General features: G+C 36.5%; 3 protein-coding genes and 1 long non-coding RNA gene across 7 annotated transcripts; 1 reads left to right on the top strand and 3 right to left on the bottom strand.

Annotated features, from left to right (window-relative positions):
* Positions 1 to 2,481: 2,481 nt before the first annotated feature.
* LOC124435177 (ETS-related transcription factor Elf-1-like) lies at positions 2,482 to 12,544 on the bottom strand. Its single transcript, XM_046985125.1, is given in 7 exon segments — positions 2,482 to 3,062; positions 3,065 to 3,104; positions 3,491 to 3,762; positions 5,096 to 5,146; positions 7,835 to 7,969; positions 10,874 to 10,928; positions 12,413 to 12,544. Coding segments are annotated over 5 exon segments (954 nt in total). The 5' UTR covers positions 7,845 to 7,969; positions 10,874 to 10,928; positions 12,413 to 12,544.
* LOC124433648 (protein C-ets-2-like) lies at positions 4,494 to 24,247 on the top strand. 4 transcript variants are annotated; one of them, XM_046983418.1, is made up of 5 exons: positions 4,494 to 4,634; positions 6,544 to 6,679; positions 12,593 to 12,907; positions 21,685 to 21,988; positions 23,654 to 24,247. In XM_046983418.1, exons 4-5 carry the CDS (start codon positions 21,740 to 21,742, stop codon positions 23,828 to 23,830), a joined length of 426 nt encoding a protein of 141 aa, XP_046839374.1. In that variant the 5' UTR covers positions 4,494 to 4,634; positions 6,544 to 6,679; positions 12,593 to 12,907; positions 21,685 to 21,739; the 3' UTR covers positions 23,831 to 24,247. The 4 variants fall into 4 exon arrangements, with proteins under 4 accessions (XP_046839374.1, XP_046839375.1, XP_046839377.1 ...); XM_046983419.1 differs by lacking the exons at positions 4,494 to 4,634; positions 6,544 to 6,679; positions 12,593 to 12,907 and adding an exon at positions 15,152 to 15,769; XM_046983421.1 differs by lacking the exons at positions 4,494 to 4,634; positions 6,544 to 6,679; positions 12,593 to 12,907 and adding an exon at positions 20,377 to 20,475 and having other exon boundaries at positions 21,669 to 21,988.
* On the bottom strand, positions 10,155 to 12,421 carry LOC124435178 (protein C-ets-2-like). Its single transcript, XM_046985126.1, has 4 exons — positions 12,413 to 12,421; positions 11,714 to 11,790; positions 10,441 to 10,684; positions 10,155 to 10,289 (listed from the first exon to the last, which is right to left on the bottom strand). Exons 1-4 carry the CDS (start codon positions 12,419 to 12,421, stop codon positions 10,155 to 10,157), a joined length of 465 nt encoding a protein of 154 aa, XP_046841082.1.
* LOC124433650 lies at positions 16,050 to 17,465 on the bottom strand. Its single transcript, XR_006944551.1, has 2 exons — positions 16,950 to 17,465; positions 16,050 to 16,694 (listed from the first exon to the last, which is right to left on the bottom strand). It is a non-coding gene; the product is annotated as an uncharacterized LOC124433650 (long non-coding RNA).
* Positions 24,248 to 25,375: the final 1,128 nt, after the last annotated feature.

The raw sequence follows: 25,375 nt of genomic DNA on the forward strand, positions 1-25,375 counted from the left end.
AATTAGATGGAATGTTTGACATTAAAATAAAAATAAAAATTGAAGCTTTCTCCGTAAGGAAATCAGATAAAGAGTAAATTATAGAGCAATATACCCTAATGCTTTTGCTTTCTGATAAAAAAATGATCTTCTATCTAATAGGTACATAAAACCTCACTTTTGTATGAATGATCATACATATTCTTAAAATGTTTCACCTTAAAACTGGGTATAAAATGATAGTAAGACATTAGAATGAATATTTGGTTAGTACATCAACCATGTTGGTTGTATCACACGAAAGCATTTGTAGGGATGCAAGCCAATGCAGGCAAGCATCATCGTTTTCTAAAATAAAGGAAACTTAACCACATCCTATGAAAAGAGTTTATCCCCATACCTCTGTAGATATCTTTGTCTTTCTGGTATATTGCAGGTAGATTTCTGCTTCAGAATTCCCTTCTGATGCCTACATTAAAAATATGAAAAATTGCTTAACAATTAAAAAGCAAGTTTTTCCTCAAACGAGTTTCATTGTGTTGCATTATTATTGCCAATTGACGACTATGCTGTATAGTTGGTTAACAATGAAATAACAAATATGGTGAACATTGAGTGGTAACTGCTGGGTAAAAAGCCAAGGCTTTCATCATATTTGAATCAAAATTAATAAAAGATCAATAAAACTCCATGGTATTAAGCAAAACAAAATCAGGAAATCCTTCTCATGATCTCATGTTAATAAGTTGCAAATACTGACGTCGTTAGCACGTTTTATATCAAGTAAGAAAAGATCAATCAATATTTATTGACAAATAATTGAGTTCGATAAACTGGCAAAATAACTTACACAAAGACGCAACAATGAAATAAATACCCCGACAAAATGCATGCACGTCAAACATAAAACAAAAATAAAATGGCCACGTATCAAATTCACAATCAATGAATCAAATGACCATTCCACTAAAAAACATATACTTACTTCTTTCACTGGTTGAAATTTCTTTTTTTCATTAGACAATGCTCGAAAGTCCGAATGAAGAGCCTCGATGAACTTTTCGAGCGATCATTCATGATTGTACAGATTTCACGCTTTCAATGATTTATTGACAGTATTGTCGACGTTGGCGAATTCCGTAAGTTGATTAACTCTGTAAATTTAGTATATATTACGGCGTTACATCTCTGCCTTCAAAGCCCAATTTGGAGTTTCAACCATCTATATCTGACGCTGTCCCCAAGAAAACGTCAACAGTTTATGGAAACAATATTTTAATGCGAGAAAAGATTCGAAAGATAATTGCAACATTTCTCCATATTGAATTTGACATTCCAGAAATCTAAACTTGTTTCCATCCATCAAAATAACACGCGAGCATTTGCTTTACGTTAGCTCAGAGTGCAATTGAGTGCAATGCTTCCAAATAAAAAATACACGCAAACACAGAGCCATTCAAGGGAGCAGTGGAGAAAATTAAAAAGTCGTCATTTCATGGGAGCGACATGAACGATATTTCAAAATGACGGATTCAGACAATTTAAAATTCGTCGTTTCATAGGTCTCGTCATTTCAACCTTCTTTGTCTACACTTTTGTCTACTTTAGTGTCAACACTTTTCGTAATATTTCTCTGAACGAACCTGGTCATATACTAGTTGATATAAAATCAAAAGAAATTAACACAGAATGTAGTTCAGAACACAAAACTGAAATAACGACTTCGCAACACATTGAAAAGCACCTGGAGATGTAGCTTATAAGCCCGGACATTTGGGCTCATTGAGGCATTAAATGATTTTGATAGATTGAATTGAACTGATAACATAGCACACTGGCTGTTTTCAAATTTGTGTTCCTATTTTACTTGACTTAGATCGATTTCTTTCAATGTCTCAAAATCATATCACACTTTAAACATTACCAGGCTGGCCGGGCTCACGCGAAAAGCAAGAATTCGCAGAATTTATTCGGCGTTTCAAAAATGCAAGTCAAAAGTATCAAACAACTGCGCATATGCACATGGCAATAATGGCAAATTTGCTGTCATAATTTGAAAGGGAATGCCAGTGTTTGGTGGTTGATGTTTATCCATAAAAACTGACAATTAAAAAAAATTAAAAAACAAGCGAGCATCTTCAAAAGTTTTCTTATTTCTTTCCAAACCAGATAAAAATGGCAAAAAAATACTTATGAAAACATGTATTTTTAATAGAATATTTATATACTACTACAACTGTTTCGTTAAAATACCTCGTCAAGATAAAGATACCGTACTCTGCTTATTCTTCACAGATACGAACTATCAACTCCATTGGCTAATGCTATTAAAAAACCTCACATATAAATAATTTTATACACAGTGAACAATGTTATCGTGAAAATTACTGTTCGTTAGATCAATAAGCTATTTTCGCTCGAGTCTTCTCGGCTCTTCTTCGTGAAATTGGCTTGGAAACGTCTCTGACTATTCTCCATGCCTGCAGCACTTCCCCCGGTATCCTACGCTTCTATTGTTTGTGTTCGACTTTCAGCACGAGGAATTACTTGAAACACTCCGGTATCTGTTGTAGGTGTCGCAGGCCGGCCTATATGAAGTACTTGATGAGCGGCCAGAGGTGCAAGAGAGACCTTTCCACAACAAGGTGTTTGCAGCACCGCGAGTGTTTGAGGCGAGAACGAGTTACCGTGCGTGATTGGCTGAAGTAACGTATATGAACGACAACCGCACAACTCTGAACCACCAGCAAGCGTTGTGATTGGCTGAAGATAAACTGGAGTTGTCGTCACGGTATCACCGTGTGAGCTAAGGATGGGCTTACTTTCATACAACGCAACGGTGCCGGAAGAGGTACTTCGAGATGTCTCGGACGTATTCGGAGGAAACGAGAACATCTCTTGGGTGAGACTATTTACGGGCGGACTTTTTGCAACTTCAGAAACGCTTTTAATGACAGACATTTTCGTCGCCATCGTAGGTGGAGCCGTTTCCACGTCGTCACTCTTGTTGCTGACGTCGACACATGTATTTGCAAGCTGACGTAACCGCGTCGCATCCAGTTTTTTGGATGGCGTATAGTCACGGGAAGGTTGACAAACTTGTAAACAAGACGTTGTCCGTTCACCTACAGAAATTGCCACATAAAACAAAACATATTCACTTGTAAAGTTTGCTAAAGATGTACAACCTACGAATGACGACGTCACTTGGGAGACAAGTGTTTCATTGTTTATCAACTCGGGATTAATTTCTATTGAAGAAATGAACCAGCTATGAGGAAAAGCGTAGGAAGATCGACAATTGAGGGGGCTTGTATTAATATATACATGATATTCCGAACTGAATAAAGTCCTTCGAAATCCATTTTCCCCTCTGATTATAAATTGAATATGAATACTAGCCCCAATTATTGATCTTCCTACGCACAGGATGAAGACAAGTTTCTCCTCCCATTTAATCCAGGTTCAAGCTTGCATTCAATTGCACATTCAGACGCAAACGTAATGATACCTTTTTAATGATGTTTTTCTGATAATAATATCGCAAAGCTCGACTTAGTTTGTCGTAATTCATTCGCGGTTTCTGTTTCAGATTACCCCATCGTCTTGCCACCTCTTCCTGGTTCATCAATTTGAACTCGAAGTCTTCGGCTTTCGTCCAACAAATCAGTGATTCGCACTCCTTGTCGTGCAGTAATTCCAAGAGAAATTCCCATAAGTGAACCGCATTCTTTGAAGTCCAAGGTTTTATCGCTTTTTTCACATCTTGTACTTCGTTTTTTTCTGAAAATAGGAAAAAAGTCAACGTAAATAGACAGTTCTATTGAACACGGCTAGAAAATTTTAAATTCGGCGTTCTTTAAATGACCAGAGCCATTGTGTGTTAAACCTTTATTTTTAGCGATGGAACCGGTTGTTCAGGATCAATTTCCTTATTCCCTCCTACGAGTTCAATAAGATCCTTACGCTCATTTGCCTTTGCATTTCCCAGCTTGTTTTTGTAAGTCATGGTATTAACAATAAGGAATAAATTTAATATTCAAACAGGTTTCCCTGTTTCATGAGTTTTAATTATCGTGCATTTGAACAGTAGATCGCACGGTTTTCAACAGCATAAATGGTCTAAATCAAGAACATTCAACTAGTCCGGAATGGCAAGAACCAAAACCTAATTATGTCTAGGTACAACGGACCTCTCGAAAGCCCGGGCCTGTAGGCTTCAGCACTGAGTAATCCGCCACAGCTTGTCTTATAATCGTTTTGATCATAATCAACTAAAAAGGCCTGAGGTCACCGACATATAGATATGACGTAAGAAGCTTAACATCCTACGTGGGCAACTACGAACATGCTATAATTATTCTAATTTTAAATTTGTAAAGGTGTTTCTAAACACAATTCAACCCCACAAAGAATTCAAAACGCATAGATGAATTTGCGCACGCTTCGACACATCCATCATTCTAAATCGAAACTTTTATCGGATATTTTATCGCGTCGTAGCACTATCGGCCTCTATTTCACTTTAATTAAACATTGTAAGGATTCATTGTAGTCCAGGTCATTGGCCAATATCACTCCTTGTACACAAATTACAATGACAAAGCAAAGAACAGAGCACAATCTAGTCCACTCACATTTAAATAAGTGGCAAGGTAATTTTTTAACTATTTTTTTCTTCTTCATCAATGTTCGGCTGTATGAGCGCTATTTTGTTATCACAAGACGTTCACAATTGTCGCGAGGGACACACTATTCGCTATTTCACAAGCTGCAAACCGTTTTGGATTGTTTAGTAGAAGAATTAAACGACTACCATTAACGTGATTCCTGATTCTATGTATGTTTATTTTATGCCACCGTCTGCATAACACTGTGTAACGTTAAAGCATACAATACATTTTAAATGAAATCATTACTAATAGCAAACCAAATGACAGATCTGTAACGGCCTTCGCTAGGGGGGGAATAAAGACTGAGAAAAGCATACATTCCAACAAAACAAAATTGCTTAAACGCCAAGTTTTACTTTGAAATTCAGTGGTGTTACACGCAAGACATAACAACGAATAAACGAACTAATGTGCTACTTTGACTAGCAAATTGAACCATTTACCTTCTTCTTGCATCGTGATCTCTTTAGCCACGTCCATGTTATTGCGCTGTTCTGTTCAAATGAGAAAATGAGTTGAAGATACGAAACAGGAAGACAATAAATCCAATCATTATATGCGGAAGTTATAATGCTCGTCTTCCGCGACGCCTTGAAAGCTGAGACGTAGCTCGTATGAAAACCGGGATGAAAACGGACTCAAGACAAAGAATGGATTAGCATTAGCGATATTGAATAATGGCACCAAAAGCTTTATTTCAAAACATCGAACGTCTACTTTGCTTGGCATACAAAATTTGCATATTCGTGGATCTTATTTCCTCGATCATTCATCATTTACATAACTTTTATTTGCAATTAATACAACTACAGATTCTAGGCAGCAGCACGTCATCTAAATTTTTCCTATTTACTTTGGGCCATCATAATGAATGCAGCTTCAACTGTCCAGTGTGAGAAAACTATTGAGTTGAAAACGCTCGTACACCGTGCTCGTTATACTTCAGACCTGTCAAGAGCTTCTCAGGTTTTGTAAAAGGTCTAACGAGAAACACTCAAGCTTGGCAAGAATGAAAGTTGCTTTTTCGGCCCTTTCTAATTACGACAAACAGAAAATAACTCATTCCTATTACTTTCATGACGGAAGCTTACACAGCAGGAATATAAGATGATATGACAGGGTTAATATTGTCTCGATGAAATCAAACAAAAGCACGATAACGATCTTAGTGATTCATTATATTTCCTGCAGTGGAAGTCTTCGGGACAAGAATACGGAAATTAGACCGTTGTTGATGTATCAGTAATAAAATACATCAGCTAAAAAATTCCTTTTCTATGAGTTCATTAGTCAGTTTCAACAATGTGGCTATGTTCAAAAAGACAACACGAATAGCACGAACAATTAATTACACGAGTGCACATGAAAATTAAAGTATAAGAAACGTAAACTGAAATCGAAGTTTACAGAAACAATAATGTCTTGTTGTTTTAATGTGATCTTTTTATCATTTCATAATATCATTTTGTTATGTTAGAAAATGCAAGTAAACATGCACTTAAAATGAAGACAAAATACGTTATGTAGTACATGTTTTGAATCTTGATGGAGGGCACCGCCATACAGATTAAAATGAATGTAGCATACAAATTTCCTTGTTCACAATATAGTTACAAGGAAAACATTATATCTTATAATATCTTGATACCTCTTCACAATTGACAAAGCACTGAGACGATCGAGGCACGTTCAAGCCACGATCGAGTTGTCTCGTTATAACAAGTTACAAAATAGAGATAAAAGTAATTCTTAAGGCAAACATGTCTCGTACAGAATTGTAATGTTAATCGATTATAAAATCGTACGATGGTAAATGCAAAAAATAAATTACTTTATCGTTTAATAGTTTATGCAATGATATCTTTTAAAATTCTCGAAAAATTTATTTCAGGTGACGAATAGAAACGAAACCCAAGGAGACGCCATTACTAATATCATGTATAATTACATGCTGATAAACCTGTGTATATGACCGATTGCTATCTGCGACAGGTTGACGATTCGATTAAAGTTCACGCTTTACACAAGTACGTATACGTCAAAGAAATTACCTTCTTTAAAAAAGTTGTCATTTATGAAAATTGAAAAAAATGGGTCAGTTAAGTCTGGTTCCATTTAATCGAATGAAATCTTTGCAGGGCTTTCATACACAAATGATGCATTAGATGTTCATAAAAGTAATCTGAGAAACAAATAAAATGGTAAATTTTTACCTTTTACAAATTCAACTGTTCCAATCAGAAAAATTCAACAAACACATTCCGGGTCTAATTTATAGAATTACAGCCATTGTTTATCGAAACTGTGTCCCAACCAATGCACTATCGCTTTTCGGCCAAATGGTATTTAAGACACACTAAAATAACTCATTCAGTTAAACTGAACTCTTTTAAAATTAAACAGCATCCGGGCTCGTAGTAGAAAAGTTCCGCTGGTCAAACGGTAAACATTATCGCTGTTCACAGCACATTTTGTATTTATTTATAGGAACATTTCGTTAGTCTTCCTGAGTTAGACAAAACACTTTTGTAGGTGTATGATGTAGCTAAATATAACTTTTATAAGTTTACGTTCGATTACCTATAATGCGTATAGTCCAGAATAATCTCTACTCCAATATGGATTAGTCTAAATTTAAATGCACTGCCGATTTATTACGTAAAATAGTGCTTCACACCATGTAGAAGATTATATATAAATATAATACATACACACATTTCAAGTAATCATGTAATTTTTGGCATTGAGAACGAAAGAATTTTCGTCATACATACTCACTTAAACAATTTCAACTCTCATAAACGCTGTTGTTATGAGACTGATATAACTGAGATAACAAGAAAGTGTTAATGTTATAAAAAAGCTAAATGGTAGCAACTTTATTTAATCAAGAAAAAATTTAAATGGAACGAATTTTGTAATTATATTATCGTGAGAAACGTGTGCCTACCAAGCGTTCGTTAACGGCAAAATCGACTCGGTCTTCGATCCACGTGGCAGGAACAGAAGTGTCAAATTTTCCGCTGACATGCAGCAAGATGTTTTCATATTCAAATGTTGCGGATTGCAAATAATAAGAAAACAAAACAAGATAATGCCCCGCAGTTTACAGAAGAAAAATCATTATGTGCGATGTCAATTATAACCTAAGCCAGCCCTATGAATTGAATGAAATTACTCACCCAAATACATCTGAGTCTCCAAGTATGACGTGTTTGTAGCTAAACCAAGCTGTCGTATGGTTTCTGCATGCGATTCAAAATGGCTGACTTAGTAGTTTACAACTTCACTTAATGAGACCACGCATTCTTGACAGCCTGTTGCGAAAAAAGCGGAAAATATTTTCTCCACACGCAATTGTGACGTAATCGTGACGCACACGCGCATGTTAGTCACGGATACAGGAAGTCGATCATAAATAATATTATTCACATCTAGCCAAAGCCACATAAGTCGTCATTCAAACACCTGTACACACATTTATATTTATAAAACATTCCGCCTAACAAGGTCATACACCATGTTACACACACTGATAAAAATAATTTCACTCGTACATGTGACTTCACGCATGCGCACGATTACATGACTAAGTATTATAAGACGTGGCACTGTGCTGGGTTAGAAAATAGAAAACGCGAGACTGCTTTAGAGAAGCACTTTGCCACTATCAATTTCGAGTGCAAAATTTTGCATTTATATTTTTATTCGAGAGGTTCTTCATATATATATAAAAATCAAGGAAGAGCCGAACGATGTACAAACAACAATTGTGTTTATTTAAGGAAGAAAATCATGAAGTCGGACCCAAGGTCATCTCTTCAAGTTCATTTCCGAATGTAAATTTTCCATCTCTTTCTTTAATGACAGGAAATTTGCCAGATGAGAAAACTTCCTAAACCAAATTCCACGACTAAATAATGTCGTACTAACAGCGTTACAATCCTTTTGGCCGCTTATAAGTTGTTGATTCAAAAGTTACCGAACGGATATGAAAAGAGCCTTGTCTCGTCGATATGAAATACAGTCAAGTACAAATCGATTCATTCAACTTTTCCCCCCTTTTCTTATTTTATATCTTTTTAAGGCGGTATAGTACAGCGGCATAGTTGATCCAACAGGCATGGTGAAGAATATTCTATGTATCTTCCATCTCTTAGCGTTTTGTGAATGATACTTCGACGTGAGAAAATTCTCCTTTGAAATATCTTGTAGATGGCACAGGGATGTGAGATCTATCTCGGTAAATTAAACTTTCGCGCCATACTGGCTTTCCATGTTCATCTTCAACCAAAATGACAACTGACCCGGCGAGTTCAACGTAAAAAAACGCACAATAAAACATAGATAGCGAGCTAGCAATTGAAACCATAATTGAATTGTTTTATTTGACGAGCAGTCAAACTCCTCAAAAAAGATCTTTCAGTTCACGTTTCGTTCACGACGTATGAATATAACTTTTTCAACATCCACACAAAATCCCAGTTGCTTCATCTCCTCTGAAAATATATGTTCTTTGAATAAAAAGGACTGAACTTTTCCTTATTCGCTTAAGGTCGTAGCTTTAACTGAACGCCAGTGAAGCGTTAAAGGCTTGGCAGGTAGTCGAGCCTCATTTGTATCTCACGAGAAGCGCATTACAAGTGAAGCTGGACGCAAATATTTGCAGATCCAACATAAGTCACGGAACACACTACGGTTTTGTTCTAATTTAAACAAAACTCTGAAAGAACTTACTGTTGAAACAAATTGTTCTTCTCCAAATTATTGCTTAAAATATCTTTTTATTCAAGCTGATTGCAAAATGGCGAATAAACGCATTTTGAACTTTAAATACATTTCATAAGACAAAATAAAGTTATAAAGAAGTAAGCGCCGCAGAACATACGATTAGACATAAAACTTCTTATATTATCTTACATTATTCAATAAATAAAACAATTGTTATGTTCACTACGTCGATTTATGCCTTTGGCAATTCGTCATTGAGCTGAATCCTCGAATAAAGAAAAGCAACGATTGGATCATTGCTTACTTCAAGGAAATTTATACAATGAAATTGAAAGTTTATAGTTTAGTTTCACTTATACAAAATGCAATCTTGTTTCGTGCAGTGTTGAAATCCTCTCCTGAAATCAACGATACTTGAAAATGAAGAATGCCATAATTGGCACTTGTCAAAATCTAAAATCATGGCCTGCATGTAGCAATATAAAGTCTACATTGTGTCTGAAAATGCTATCACATCGGTCAACGCCGAAAAACTAGTGCTACATCGCACTTCTCGCAAATTTTCAATGTCAACTAAAATTATCGACCGAAATGGCTTCGTCTACAAACGTATAATATAAATAAATTTTCTTGATTGTTATCAATTCCATGTTTCACGAAGAATACTAGTTCGTGAAATCTACAAATTAAGCATCAACCAACGATGGTTGGGCAAGCAAATGGAATTCTGTTGTCAGGTGAGCGAAGAATCTCCCTCAAATCATTGGTCAACTAAGCACGATCCCACGACGACGTGTAGCAAATCACAGATCGCCTTTCCACGATGGGCGGCTCTGACCGCTTCGGTAAAACTGGGTGGTTGTAGGGAAGGTGCAAAAACTTGTACACGAAATGTCTTCCTTTCACCTAACGCAAAACAAAACGTTTAATATACATCATTTTCAAACATAATTACGTAGCTCATCAAAAAATACAATCCTAACACACAAAGTGAAGCATCTTGGTCATTCAAAAACTATCAAATAACGACAGGCAACCATTGATAAACGACACGAACCTTATGAATGATATCTTTTTTGTAATAATATCGCATAGCACGACACATTTTAATCTTATCCATGTTCGGTCGGCGTTTCACAATTCCCCATTGCCTCGCGACCTCGTTGATGTTCAAAAACTCAAACTCGCCTTTGGCCTTGTCCGTCCAGCAAACGATGGACGAGCAGTTAGGATCTTCCAGGATCTCAAGGAGAAATTCCCAGAGATAGATCTCGCAGCAAGAAGACGACGAGACTGACTGGCTGCGATCAAAAGGCGTGTTTTAATGAAATATTCGTATGTGTAGGAAATGAAATTAAGTGTTTTCCGCACGTTGGACTCAGTGACTCATATAAGGTAGAGCGCGCTTAAAGTTTAGCAAAAACTACAAATGAAACGCTTTTCATGTAACGACACAACGCATGTAAAGAAGTAAAAAACCATTGTTTTACCTTGTTTAAATAAAATTCTCTGTCGTAGGGCATGGCCAGTGACCATCTTGGACTTCTATAAACGAAAATTTGAAACAGGCAATCAAAAAAGGTTCACGAAGGAAAATCAAAAATTTATAAGCAAAAAATGCAACTCGTTTCGGCTAAAATACAATGAGACTACTAATACATCGCATGCGAAAAAAGAAATTGCTTAACAGAAAAGAAGTTGACTCACAACTTTCCTTCTGTAGCTAAGTCAGTTCATTCATTCATTTATACTCAATAGAAAAGTTATCAAAGATATTTATACTTGGAAACAAATAAATCAAACGTAATTAAAATATTTGAAAAATACAAATGCTTTTTTCGAACAATCTTCCCCTACGCATACTTCTCTCAAAAACGTCGAACTACGTAATTCTCAGTTTCGTTTTGCGTAATAACTCATTCCTTTAGACCAATTAAAAAAAATACTTGGAATTACCGTTACTAAAATATGGGCAATTTGCCCGTTTGCACATAGCTTCAACATATCTGAAATGAATGGTGAGCCGAGTCACAGTTAACTGTCTAACTGATGGTATAATAGCTTGCTTATAGCACGAAACTCTTTCTGATCAGTAAGGGTCTTATGAAAACAATAAAGATTTGCTATATAAGGTAACGGGTGCACTTGACAAACTTCCCTTCGATTTCCTTTTCAGATCAAGTTCGACAGAAACTAGTCAAAACACTTATGTAATTTACCCTGAATTCAACCGATGACGTTCTAATTCTCGGACGATCAATGTGCGCAGTGATCCCCCGAAGACAATAACTAAAATTTGCACGATGAGAGTTACACGTTTGAATTCAAACCTTTCACCAGTGTCATAGTCGAGGCATTTGATGACGTGTATCAAAATGAGCTCAACCGCAAAAAGTATTTCACAAATCTTTAGAAATAATTTTCTTATCGTAATTGGTAAAGGACAAAAGTTCGAAAAATAGCGCGATCCTCATGACTTGCACGATTTGAGTACAAAAATCAAGAAACAATTTTCTTCAAACTTGTGAACAAATGATGAAGACCCAGCTCGGAGGAAATTATTTCCTCATGCAAATAACGAGAAAATAGGTATCATACATCAATGTCAAATACAGCGATGTATTTTAGAAAATACAGTATTCGCCCATGATCGGAGATTTCGATTATTGACGATTCTGCTTGAAGCAAAATACACAATGTTTTGAAACACTTTGAAACATAACACCAGGCATGCTTAATCATGTGATGATGGCGGAGCAACAGTATCGCAAGAATCTATTCTACGACAAATTCTAGTGCATTTTTATGATAGCAAATAACGAGTGCAACAAATGAATGCCTTGAATCAGCAGCGTTCGGAGTCGATCTAACGATGACATCATACCGAGATGACAAGCACATACGATCACCCGATGCTTGTAATTTTAAGCTTCAAATACGCGCGCTAGTAGAATAATTGACTCCGCACACATCACAAGCCACTGTCGTAAACTTATGGACGAATAAAAGAGATGATACAAACTACTTACCTCGTACATTCTAACTTAGTGCGCCGCGTTAAACGTCCGAAATATGTTGATGCGAGAAGAAGTTTTTAGTTGTGAAAACGGGAAGTCTCACTACATCACTTCCCGTATTTACGACAATGGGCAATTTAAATGCAAAACATGGCTTGCGGGGTCAGACGTCCTTTAATTTATTTCCTTTAGAGTCGAATTACTGATCTAAAACAGCGGCATGATGCAGGATGAAATGAAATTTCTTATCATGGTGACTAGACAACGAAGAATTCGACCGACAGCAATAATGAAATTTATCGTAAAAGGCCTGCTGTAAACACGGCAGAAGAAATGAACCGCGACGATCCTGTGGATAAATGTCTTTCATGAATTCAACGTAACCTAGGAAATAAGCATCAAATTAATTTCTCATTTGGTGCAGTTATGACCAGAAAAAAAAATCAGGAAATAAGCAATGCAATGACAATGAAGGATCGCAACGTTCTTATGTGCTGGAAACAAAAGGTAGTCAAAAAACGTTTTTTAAAACATAATCAAAACAAGTTATAGTTTTGTGTGACGTCGATGTGTGACACCGAGCAAAACGTTGGTCATTATGGCAATTCGCACATGCCTTCAAAAACGCACGCGAAATGAAACTGAAAACTAAACTCCCTCACGCAATGCATTTTCTTCAACTGTGTACTATGCGCGCGCACGAATAATTGTTCTAGACCCATTCCAAACGCAGGTCTTCAATAACAGGCGTGTGATTTAAAAAAAAAAGCGACCTGCGTATTTTGCTTTTAGCTGAACTGACTTAAGCTAAAATATGAATAAGTTATCAATTGTTTCGCTGAGCTCAAAGATTAACTTGAACCATTTATATAACGTGTGATGTCCGAGAGATACATGATTGCCCACAAAAGGCATTTTCTTTTACATCTACCTCAATTTTTTTGTCATGAATTGTATGCATCAAGGTAGAGGAAATGCTATATATTTGGAGTTGTCTTTGTTCCCACTTCTCTAACTCATGAAATTTGAAAGCCAGTTGATTATTATTATTAATATTATTATTATTATTATTATTATTATTATTATTATTATTATTTATTATTTATTCATTATAAAAAACTATGCACGATAGTTTCGAGTTTTCGCACGAATAAAGAAGTATAAAATAAAAAAATAAAACGCGTGCAGTGATTGGTCTACAGCCGTGTTTGCATTAGCCTATGCAAAACACATCTGAGCTCAACCAATCAAATCAATCAAAACAATCAATCAATCAAAGAGAATTTGCAAATCGATCATGAATGCATTTTAGGGTAAAAATTAAAATGTTTGTCTTTTTCGCATTATTGTTATTTTACAAAGAAATAAAAGATGTTTTTCTTGTTTGCACTGATTTGCACTCGAGTTCTTCCAAAGGTCTCCTCGGTATGCATAAGCTTGTGCAAAAACAGTAAACATCTTTTATTTTTTAATTAACTTATTCTTAATATAAATATTAAAGCCCAGCAAAGTGCTTTTAAAAGAGCCATTTGCTGGGCTTTAAAAGCACTTTGCTGGGCTTTAATATTTATATTAAGAATTTGCTTCCCGCTCGGTATATCACTGGTCACAATTCTTAATTAACTTATGCATTAATCGTATAACATTGATGTTATTTATATCAGCAAAAACACCCAAATCACATGGTCCAGAAATATCTTTTTTATTGATTAGTGAGGTAAAAGCTGTATCTTGTTCATATCTTCACTCTAAGTGACGTCATCATGGCAGCAATCATTGCACGTTCGCATGAACAGCCCGTCGCATCAAAACTAAAATGGCTTTGATTTCCTTGTATGGCTGACAGACGACCTAAACATGGCGAGAAATGGCAACAAAGCTCAATTGCAAAGACTGTTGAAAGACTGGCACGATGTCGTGACTGGCTCGCATTACTTACGATAGATTTTTGGCATTATTTCATGACATAGGGCCAATGGCATCATTTAATGACATTGACTATGAGAAAACGGTTTTGATTACGCTGTTTATTTTAAGGTTGTCAAGATGTCATCTCACGACCTCATTCGCAAATGACGTTTATGAAGCGGTTCAAGTTCGAGCCGGGTGTTTAAAGGGCATAAGACTTAAATATTTTACAATTTAAATTATATTTTCATTTAACAGAACTTTGAAAATGACAGTGTATTTTATGAAACAGTTTGTGCATATCTCTTCGTTCAAAGATACTGAAGTTTTTGTAATGTCCGATTTACACAACTTTTACGTCAATTTGTATAATGAGTGACTGCAAAATATCAAACATCCTCTGAATTCAGGGCCACTTTTGGTTGAATAGATCAGGCAATTGTTTATACCATTAAATCTTCACAGTGAAGGAAGCTCTGATAGGCTGAAGTAACGTATCATAAATTATATCTGCTATTTCAAATTCTCATTATGGAAAATGACGTAGACAGATGTGTAAATCAGAGACTACAAAACTTCAATATCTTGGAACGAAGAGAGCAAAACTATTTTAGAAAATACACTGTCATTTTCAAGGTTCTTTGCATGAAAATATAATATAAATAGTAAAATTTTCAAGTCATATGACCTACAAAGGGCAAGCTAATGAAGCTATGCCAAGGTCATTTTCAAATAACCCTTCAATTTCTTGCAAGATAATGATATCTACAGGAAAAATCAATAGGACGCAGATAAAATCATTTTGGCAAAATCAATGTGCGGTATTTTTACCAGAACAATCCGTTCCTCACCATGCAATGGAAAAGCTATACAATTTTGGTACTCCACCAACCAATGGAATGCACTGTTTATTTTAATCTTAAACGTTGGTTTCGCCTCTTATTCGAGATTTTTCGTGTTGAAAACAATTCACACAGAAATCGCTTATATGCATTGGCTGTGATACGTCAAGGGGATGCAGTCAATCTTTTGGAATATCATATGTGTAATTACCAGCAAAGCAAATATGCATAAATTTATATATATTTCTTTGGATCGTAAGAACACCAAGTCGAGAAGTGCGGACAAAAGTTTTCATTGCACTAGTCGGAGCTGGAATTTGCAAATGAGGCGATTAATTACTAATATGATAAAAAATGGGAAGAGGAACAGTTTGTTTCACGTCACAGAACACAAATTTAATATGATTTACCAGCGGATTTACTACAATTGATTTAACAGTTCAAGGTCAATTTGAGCCGTGCCTTAATCTGATAATGCCCAATGACGACATTAATTCAGAAATAGACTGTGTTGTCGTCTTATGCTTCCTTTCAACATGTTTCGCGCCTGTTAAATGCGACACCACATTACGCCAGTCAGTCCCATACAAGGAAAACAGCATTTGAAACTGATTCAAAGGTATGTTATTTACACAAAGTTCGTCATTGTAAAGTGTGTTTTTTTTGGTTGGACAAATTGACCAATAGGAATAACTCAGCTGATAACAAAATCCCAGCTCATCCGAAATGTGAATTTGATTTTTTAAGTTTTTCATGTTTTTAAGCCTTATGCAAAGGTCCTAGTTAGAATCTTGCAATAACGAGGCATTTTGTAAGTGAAATAGAATCTATGGCGAACCATGTTGTCTCATCAGCGCTGTGAAAGTTGTAATTGATTGAAAAATACTAGACGTGACTAATTCGTTCACTGCATGTTCATTAATAAACTTTGTATAGCCCAGTTACTTATGTATATGACAATTGACTTTTAATCGCCGCTATAAAAAATTTAGATGGTTTAGTATGGGTATAATCTTATTAGCCTGCGTACAGACATATTTTCTTTGCAACAGCCCAAAATAATTGGTTGGGCACAAAGTACGGAATGTCATTATGGTAGCAAAAACAGCATATTATCCTTTAGTTACTAATCATAATAACCATAAATTCGTCTGCATGTACAATTTATCAAAACACATCCAATGTTGATAAAAATTTCGCTCATATCACACTAAATACGGATGTTAGAGGCTGAGAGCCAACAAATCCATTATAGACAAACGGCGTCGCCAGAGAGGGAGCTGAAGAGACCCCCCATCCCCACCCACGCTATTTCAAAGACCAATTTTGACATCTTTCAAAATGTGAAGAGAAAGGAGAGTGGTCAGGAAAACAGCTATAAAAAGTTGCTTCTTAGCATTTAACGGGCACATAGCCAAGTCAACATTATAAACAATAACCTTTGAATACACTCCTTGACACATCTAACGGAAAGCTGCCCTTCTACAAACGTGCGGCTTTCAGATTACATTTAAGACCTTGGGAAAAAGCGTTTCTTTGAGTACCTAAAATAAACAAATTGTCAATGAGGTCTAACCACAGATATGTATAATAAACTGGATTGCGCACTGCAATACAACGCCCAATCAAAAGTTGAAGCCAAAATAATCGGGTGCCCACATTGTTGTCATTGGTGAAACCCAACTTTAATATACGACAGGGCTTTGATGACGACGTATTTCTGTTATTTTGGAACTTAAAGCTATGTATAAACATAGCAGATTTTGTGGAAATATGATTATGATTAATATTATGATTACTTTTTCGTATCAAGTGGGACCTCTTCCAATATGGCGGCTCTGGCTTCACAGAAATAGCGGAGAGCGTCTATTTTCAGATCAGTGGGTCCAACACCTTTGCGCCTTGCATAATCCTCCCGGTCTAAACAATCCGACGACGGCACTGTTAGTTTTTGAAATATTCCTAAGAACCACAAACACATAGCATATTTTATCATTGTGTCAGGCTTCAGAACAGATCGATTGACATGATCTTTTCATGGTGAATTGTTCGTCTGTGGTTTAATCATTCATGGCGACAAGTTGACAACGGTTTCATGGGGTTTTAACAAACAATACTTCTGGACGTGTCTGGCGATGAATGTTTGCAAGCAAATGAAAGAACGTTTGTAGGTTTTACATGCAAGCTACAGGCGGCATGTTTTGACTCATGAATCAACTTCTTACAGCAATGACTTGTTAAACAAATATTATATTACTTAAACGCCCACATGATGTCTGGATTGAACGTCGGAACGATCATTCACGGTCAACCATTAAAAAATCGTACGACGGAAGTCGATCCTTATCAAAAGCATATATTACTGTGTACATTCGTGCTATGCACTTTACTATGCTGAATAACTCGATTAACGATTGGTCGACAACAGACAAACTATACTTGACCTGCAAGAGCAGATGATTGTTAATTGCACTTTAATATAAAATGTAAATTAATTTATCGAAGGCGACACCTTCAATGACACAATTTTCATGCATATAAAACGTCTGTTGCAATCGGCGACATGGCATAAACTAAAGCAAAAAACATAGAACACATCGCAATGTGCCCAAGAGTTGCATCGGGGAAAGCATGAAAAAATACATTAAAAAATACAAGTTTCGTGTAGGGAACATAAAATCCAGTTTAAGTAAGTTTTCAAGAGCTTTCAAAAGTCAAATGTTATTTTCTTGTGTGGGGGTGGGATGGGTGTGGATCTATGTGATCAGTATTTGGATTTACAGTTTGTCAGATAACCCTTTAGTTTCCTACTGAACAATTGTAAGATGAAATCAGTGGCTTCGCCAGGGAGGGAACTGAGGGGGGACTGCCCTCCAATTATTTCAATGATCAATTTTGAGATTGAAGGAAGAAATGAAATAAGTTCAACTTCGAACGGCAATAAAAAATTCGCTTTCTGTAAACAGGCACATAGCAAAGTAAACAGCAATCTTCAAGCATTGTTGTCAGAAAGATTGACTTGACTTGAATGCACTTGTTGATACATCTAAAAAAATGCTACTATTCTGAAATAGATTATCATAAATCCTGCCTGTGAGAAATAGCGTTTTAGAGAACATAAAGTCATACAATTCTCTAAGGGTGAATGCCTCTGAATCTCCACTCTAGTCTTGCACATTAGACGGTTACTTTGCCTCCCCAGTCTGAACAACCTGGCGACACCACGGGTTGAAATTACCTTAGGGCGGGACTGGGAGCAAACAATAAATTTGGATTGGTAAATTCCTCCTTTGCCCCCCCTCAGTCACTGTAGTTATTTGAACACATACCAAGTTTATTTAATAAACCTCGGTCGTCTACAAACTTAGTCTAGTGGGAGTGACACCCGCCATTTGCAAATATGCTAACTTTCCTAACCTCAAACACAACAAAACCAAGTAGAGACATCATGTTAACAAAGTTAAGTACGAAAGCAGGCGTACTAATGATAAAACAGCTTTTGAAATTGAATTTCGATTTAATATTTATTGTAAGCTAATTGTTTTCATTCGAAAAGTTTTCTGATTTGAAAAAATCCAATCATCAGTCACACATTTTGCTCATTGACATTGCCCATACGGCTATAACTGACGCTACATAAATGATAAATTCTTATTCGGTTCCAAAGTGAACCTGAGGGAGATAACCGAGTCTGAATAATTCATATATTTGCTTAGCCCGTTCAATATTAATATATTCGACAAGATAATGGCTTTGGTGCTTTGGTTGTAGAGCCACACTCACACTTAATATAAATATTTAGGCCCGGTTCAAACGTCGCATTTTACATGCGCCGAATCAAATGCGAGAATTATGTGCATGTAAAATGCGACGTTTGAATCAATTAAATTCGACGGATTTTAATTTAATGCGACTTTAGTCGCATATTCGACTGAGTCAGTCGAATATTCGACGAAAATTCGATGTTGATTCAAACGTCGCATTTTACATGCTAAGCAAAAATCAATTATTTCCATACTAAATGCCATGCGCAAAGTTGCAAAAACATGGCGGCGGCGAGTGATGGTAATGGCCCTTGTATTTCGTGCACAAGTTTAACAAAATACACTTGTTTAAAGTGCAAAAAATTTATATTTACAAGGAAAGTTTCCTGGAGATACACGAAATGTTTTTTTGAATCAGAATAAATACTCCAAACTTTCTTCCACCAGCCGGAATTTCTATCTTGTCTTCGACATGATCGATAAGGAGGGCTACGTATGAAGGCTTTTTTTTGACCAATTAACGGTAGAAAAACATGGGAAATTTGCAGAAGCTGCCGTCTCGTTTCTAATAGTTTATTTGCTGTAACATGCATCAATATTCGTCTTTTCCTATTAACACGAATCATATTTGAAATGCATAAACTCAACATTTTTCTGTTCGCCATTTTAGGAAATTAGTACAAGAAAATGAATAAACTATGAAAAAGAGGAAGCATAACTATAATAAATGCGACTATTAAATTCGACGTCTGAATCAAACTACGCATAAAACTATTTTAGTCGACTAAAACTCAGATTTGATTCGGCGCATGTAAAATGCGACGTTTGAACCGGGCCTTATTTAAATATTACATGCGTACGTACCTATAGTAATAATATAGTCATTAACTCGTTTAAGACGGTCCAAAAGATAGTTCTGCATTGACATTCACAGAATTAGCAAACCCTTTGACTACGTTTTACATAACTCGACTTTGTAATACGTTATGTAGAATTCAATAGATGTGATGTATTGCTAGATACGAACAGTGATTATTGCCTACAAGAAAGTACCTATCTAAAATTTGCTGAGTTGCTTTTATTGACGCCATGTGCATAAATTAAAGATGAACATTTGAATTTCATAAATCGTGAATTTGAATGGAGCTAGGAATTTATTTATACACATTCAGTCAATAATCCAATTTCAGTTCAACTGAATTAGTGAAATTCCATTCCTGAAGATTTCAAGCTCATCACTCATTCCGATTAAATTTTGTGTATCGTTCCATGCTTTTTCATGTTCTAGAATCATTTATGAGTTATGACGCATGTCTGAAAAATATCATTGTCGACAACACTTTTCCTGTTTTCTCCATTCAATCGGAACGGACGAACCACAATATAATTGAATTGACATTTGCATCTTAAAAAATTGCTTCACTGAGCAGAAGTCCTATTGTCCTCCTGCATACGCGCGCGCGCGAACTTTACAAATGTATTTGCGTTTATAACACTGCGGATCATTAGCAACAACTGGTCATCTGAGTAAGAACAAGTCACGATCACCACACACAATAAGGTTAGTAAATGTGAAAGATTTGCAATAAAATAATCATGTAGTTGATACCTTTATGCATGTTAAATGAGAGTATTTGATTCAGTCATGGAAATTTCACTGCTACAATAAGGCTACACGAAACTAGATTTTTTGGAGTTGTTTTGTGCTCGTTGTTTCATACAGCAATAAACAAGAGATGGTGTGTGTAAGCTGACCCAATCGGTATTTTCAAGGAGGTCGAACAAAAATATTACATTACTTCCAACGTCTTTATACGTATAAACACCGATTATATTGAAAGCGTATGAGGGTATATTTGCAGAACACCAGGGAACCTGCAAAAATCTTTGGCGGTGTTGCTGAATTTGCCTTTGTTAGTTCCGCAATGTTAGGGAAGTAGGGTTGGGCTGGGGTCAGGGTTTGGCTTTAATGAAAGTTAAATGAGAACTGATTTTCCTTTTGTCTACATACTATGAAGTTGGGTGACTCTGTACCTCATGTAACAGGGCATTCTGCAGCTGGTTATTCGTTCGACTTACATCAACAACTTCGATCAATTAAGTATGCGCGCGTACAAGTATCTCCCCCGTGCACTTGTGATGTGAAAATGCGTAAAAACGACGAGCCACCTAAAATCAATAAAAATAAACAGAGAAATTAGCTAGTGAGCAGATGGATCGTCTCCGCGTAGCCTTAAAGATAGCTTGCTTGCGTCAAACGTTGAAGGACAGTAGGAAAAACAACAAACAAACACGATAATACAGCCACTCAACTTTACCGCTGAAATATCAAACAAAGAGCTTCAAACGAAAATATTGAGTCATTTGATCGAGTACTTTTTTGTCGAAATTATTCTCGCTGCTCTAACCAAGTATTGCAGTAACCTCACAAACGTTACTGCAACATTTCTTTGTGCAAACTATTTTTTCCGAGCAAATATCTTGTTTGAAATCGATCACTTTTCCGCACTTATAAAGAATAGTTATTTAATGCTTATAATATATGCAAATCACACAGACACTACACTGCTCAAAGAAAAACTTCGCAGTCAATTTTAGATTTCATTTCACAGACACATCTATTTTGAATGGATTCCTACGTAAACAAAAACTTCAGAAGGACTATATCGCTTCGGCACTCACTGGCTGCAGCAACTTTCTCGCTATCGCTATTAGGCATTGCAAGAAATTTTACCCATGACATGTAACATGTAGTGTTCTCTCATTTAAGGTATTGCCACTTCTAATCCTAACACTGACTTCAAAGACTGTGGAGTGGTATCACAATGGAGAACGGAAAAGTCATTAAAAGACGTATCCAAGCGTATCTGTGGGAATTTCTTGTGGGATTGCTGGAAGACGAGGAGTGCGCGCCTTTTATAAACTGGACAAATAAATTTGAGAGAGAGTTTGTGGTTCAGGATCCTGACGAGGTCGCAAGTCTTTGGGGGATGTTGAAAAATCGCCCTAACATGAACAAGACAAAGTTAAGACGCGCTATAAGACAGTACTACAAGCGAGACTTAATAATGAAGGTAAGCGAAGATCTTGCGCAAGTGTTTGTGCGCATGTCCATTTCCGCTCTTAGTTCATAGTGAAAGGTAATTTGCAAGTTTTTATTAGATCTGCAATTTGCATGAAAGGCAGCCAGGCAGGTAAACATAAATAACGACCAGCACGTAGAACGCAAAGAATGATCACCAAAGTTCGATGTTAAAATGATTCGAAATGCACTTCATTGCTGTGCTTCTTTTTGAAATGAAAACACGATTTCTTGCTGTCGGTTTGCTTTCGTCTACGATCACAATACTGAGGTTATTCGTTTTCGGTGTTCAGCTAATGTAACTATTTTCTGAAATTTCCGAAGCATTCTCGAAATGCTTGTTGAAATTATTGGTCTCAGCCACGCAGCAAAATCTTATAGACATAATAACAGCTTGTAGACATTTGAAGGCGGATGAAGGGTGTGGCGCTATAGTCTAAATAGTGGATTGAAGACTCTTCAATAGAAGTCAAACTAAAGAAATACATAGCAGGAGATTTTCTGCTCTCTGCATTTCCATTTCATTACGAGACTGCTAAGCCAGTGTAGGTCATATACATCAAAAGTTCGACTGCTGTATTAGTTTGGTGCATGCAGTTCTGTAAATAAAACTCGTGGTGACGTCATATAAATTTTTGCAGCTCCATTATGCCGTGTTGTAACTGGATATCAAATCTCAACTGCATAAAACAAGTGCAAATATTCTTGTTCGGATACGATTTAATTTACAAAGATGTAAAGTAAATTATATTAAAGATTTAATATACAATCAATGCATGTAAGTATAAATCACATAATTTTGTCTATCGTTGGCTGATATTTTTGCTTAAGAGATAGATTTAGTGCACTAGATATAGATTTAGTATAGAATTAAGTGGGAGAGTCCAAAATGGCAGCAGTCATTATGAAATGGATTAGTAATTTCACTGCAAGCACATGTAAATAAGGTTCTTAAGAGCACCAATGCACTCTTAGAGACTTGAAATTTTCAAGGGTTCTACTTTTGGGTGCATAAAAAATTGCACGCAATATTTTCAAAATATATAAAGCCCATATGTCAAAATTAAACCAGGATAGTGATAAAAAAGACTGTTTTACATCAATTTGATACAACTTGTATATTACGAGGAAATTATTTTGCCAATAACTATCTACGACCGCTATTTTATAACGTGAAGCCGAAGATTTGTTTTCTATAACCTCGAATGTATGTTGAAGATTTGTTGTGCACGTTTAAGGAAGTTTATCTAACGAAGCAAGACGATAAAACGGATGAGCCATAATTGAGTACAAATTCAAGAATGCTCTCAACACTCGCAAGACAAATAACTAATGTCTGCCAACTATGTACACGAAGTATATTTTCACCAAGACTATACAACTACTTAAAATTTTTGTCGTCGGATGCCGAAAGAAGTTGATTACATCTTAGTGTTACCTAATGAGTGTTAGCAAACCACAGAGAAAACATCTAATAAAAATCTATTTATAAATCCTCAAAGGTATTTGATAACGCCGGATACGACTGTTGAAATTATAAACGAGACGCAATATTGACTAGAATAAAGTCTAAAATATCTCGGACAAAACCGACCGATTTCCTTAAAAAATATCCAAGAATGACCAATGAGTCATTTCTCGTTTTTTTATGTAACAGGTCAAAGGAAGAGTTGGTGTGTACAAATTTCTACATCTGCCTTATGATCCAATCGGCCTGAACGCAGGTAGACAGAAACCAGAGTACTACGTGGAAGCCGAAAGCTGCAGCAGTCCCGAGGTTGAAGTGAACGACGACAGTGGCGAGGAAGACCGGCTGAATAACGCAACATCCTAACAACAAGTTGCTGAAAACGTTTGCTTCGGATAACAATCGAAGATAAAACTACAAACTATAACCTCGACCAAGGCATTTATAACATCGTGCTACAGAGAGCCTTCACTCTAAGTTACGCAAAACCTGCTTAGCTTAAACCGTACATTAATCGTTCGTAAATGTTATGAATATGTTATAATAGTTTGGTTAATGCACTATTAAGCTAAATGGGCTTTTGTACAAGCAGCCCTTGGTCACATGCAAGCGAGATTTGTAAATTTCCGTAATGTTTTTTGTCGACAGCTGACAATCAAAAATCGTTCATGAGCCGACATCCTTCCGTTAGTGCTGGCCGATTTTAGCAGCTTCACGAAATCATCTCACGAATTAAGAGTGATATTTTGCTTATTAATAAAATATGTATAAATATATGTAGAACATTGAGGGGTAGGTTGTAGTCTGTGTAGGTCATTAGAGGGATAAGTACTCGTCTGTAGGTCATTGGAGGGTAAGGTAGTAGTCTGTAGGGCATTGGAGGGTTAAGGTAGTAGTCTGTGTAGGTCATTAGAGGGGTAAAGTCGTCAGGTCATTGGAGGGTGGTAGTCGTCTGTATGTCATTGGAGGGTAGGTAGTATTCAGGAGGGGTACGTAGTCGGTAGGTCATAGGAGGGGTATGTAGTCAGGTATATATTGATGTAAGGTAGCATTGTGGTAGGTAATGTAGAGGGTAAGCGTCTGTAGGTCATTGGAGGGTAGGTAGTAGTCTGTAGAGGGGTAAGTAGTCATCTGTAGGTCATTAGGGGTAGGTAGTCCGTAGGTCATTGGAGGGGCAGTGTGGGTAGGGTAAGGTAATATTGTGTAGGTCATTAGAGGGGTAGGTAGTCGTCTGTAGGTCATTGGAGGGTAAGGTAGTATTATGTAGGTTGTAGAGGGTGTAGGTCTGTAGGTCAAAGGAGGGTAGGATAGTAGTCTGGTCATTGGAGGGTAGGTAGTAGTCTGGTCGGTCATAGAGGGATAGGTAGTAGTCTGTAGGTCATTGGAGGGTAGGTAGTAGTCTGTAGGTCATTGGAGGGTAGGTAGTAGTCTGTAGGTCATTAGAGGGTAGGTAGTAGTCTGTAGGTCATTAGAGGGGTAAGTAGTCATCTGTAGGTCATTGGAGGTAAGATAGTAATATGTAGGTCATTAGAGGGGTAAGGTAGTCGTCTGTGGTCAATAGAGGGTAAGGTAGGGTAAGATAGTAGTATGTAGGTCATTAGAGGAGTGGTAGGTCTGTGTATGTCAATAGAGGGTAAGTAGTCGTCTGTAGGTCATTGGAGGTAAATACTTGTATGCGGGTAAGGAAAGAACATTTATAAGCAACGAAAAAATCAGACCGCACAGTGTTTTCATGGAGTCTGAATGGATGATCGATTAGATTGGTGCAGCTCTAATCAGTACCATAGTTAGCAAAAGTGGGGCCAGAACCTTTCTCACATTGAAAAATATAGAGGGTCAATAGGCCATAAGTTTCATCCTTAATTGCAATACATGGCAGATGTATCGGTGAGGTGGGGTAACTGAATAAGT

This window comes from Xenia sp. Carnegie-2017, unplaced genomic scaffold (genome assembly GCF_021976095.1).
Source record: "Xenia sp. Carnegie-2017 unplaced genomic scaffold, XeniaSp_v1 HiC_scaffold_14, whole genome shotgun sequence".
In the NCBI taxonomy this organism is placed as follows: Eukaryota; Metazoa; Cnidaria; class Anthozoa; order Malacalcyonacea; family Xeniidae; genus Xenia; species Xenia sp. Carnegie-2017.

What these genes read in the sequence shown, in the direction of transcription:
- LOC124435178 (XM_046985126.1), bottom strand. An exon ending in GACTATGACACTGGTGAAAG is followed by an intron (nt 10,685 to 11,713) that starts GTTTGAATTCAA and finishes TTTTGATCGCAG; the next exon opens with CCAGTCAGTCTCGTCGTCTT. An exon ending in AAAAAGATATCATTCATAAG is followed by an intron (nt 10,290 to 10,440) that starts GTTCGTGTCGTT and finishes GTTTTGCGTTAG; the next exon opens with GTGAAAGGAAGACATTTCGT.
- LOC124433648 (XM_046983418.1), top strand. Translation starts at nt 21,740, where the DNA reads ATGGAGAACGGAAAAGTCATTAAAAGACGTATCCAAGCGTATCTGTGG. An exon ending in AGCGAGACTTAATAATGAAG is followed by an intron (nt 21,989 to 23,653) that starts GTAAGCGAAGAT and finishes TTTATGTAACAG; the next exon opens with GTCAAAGGAAGAGTTGGTGT.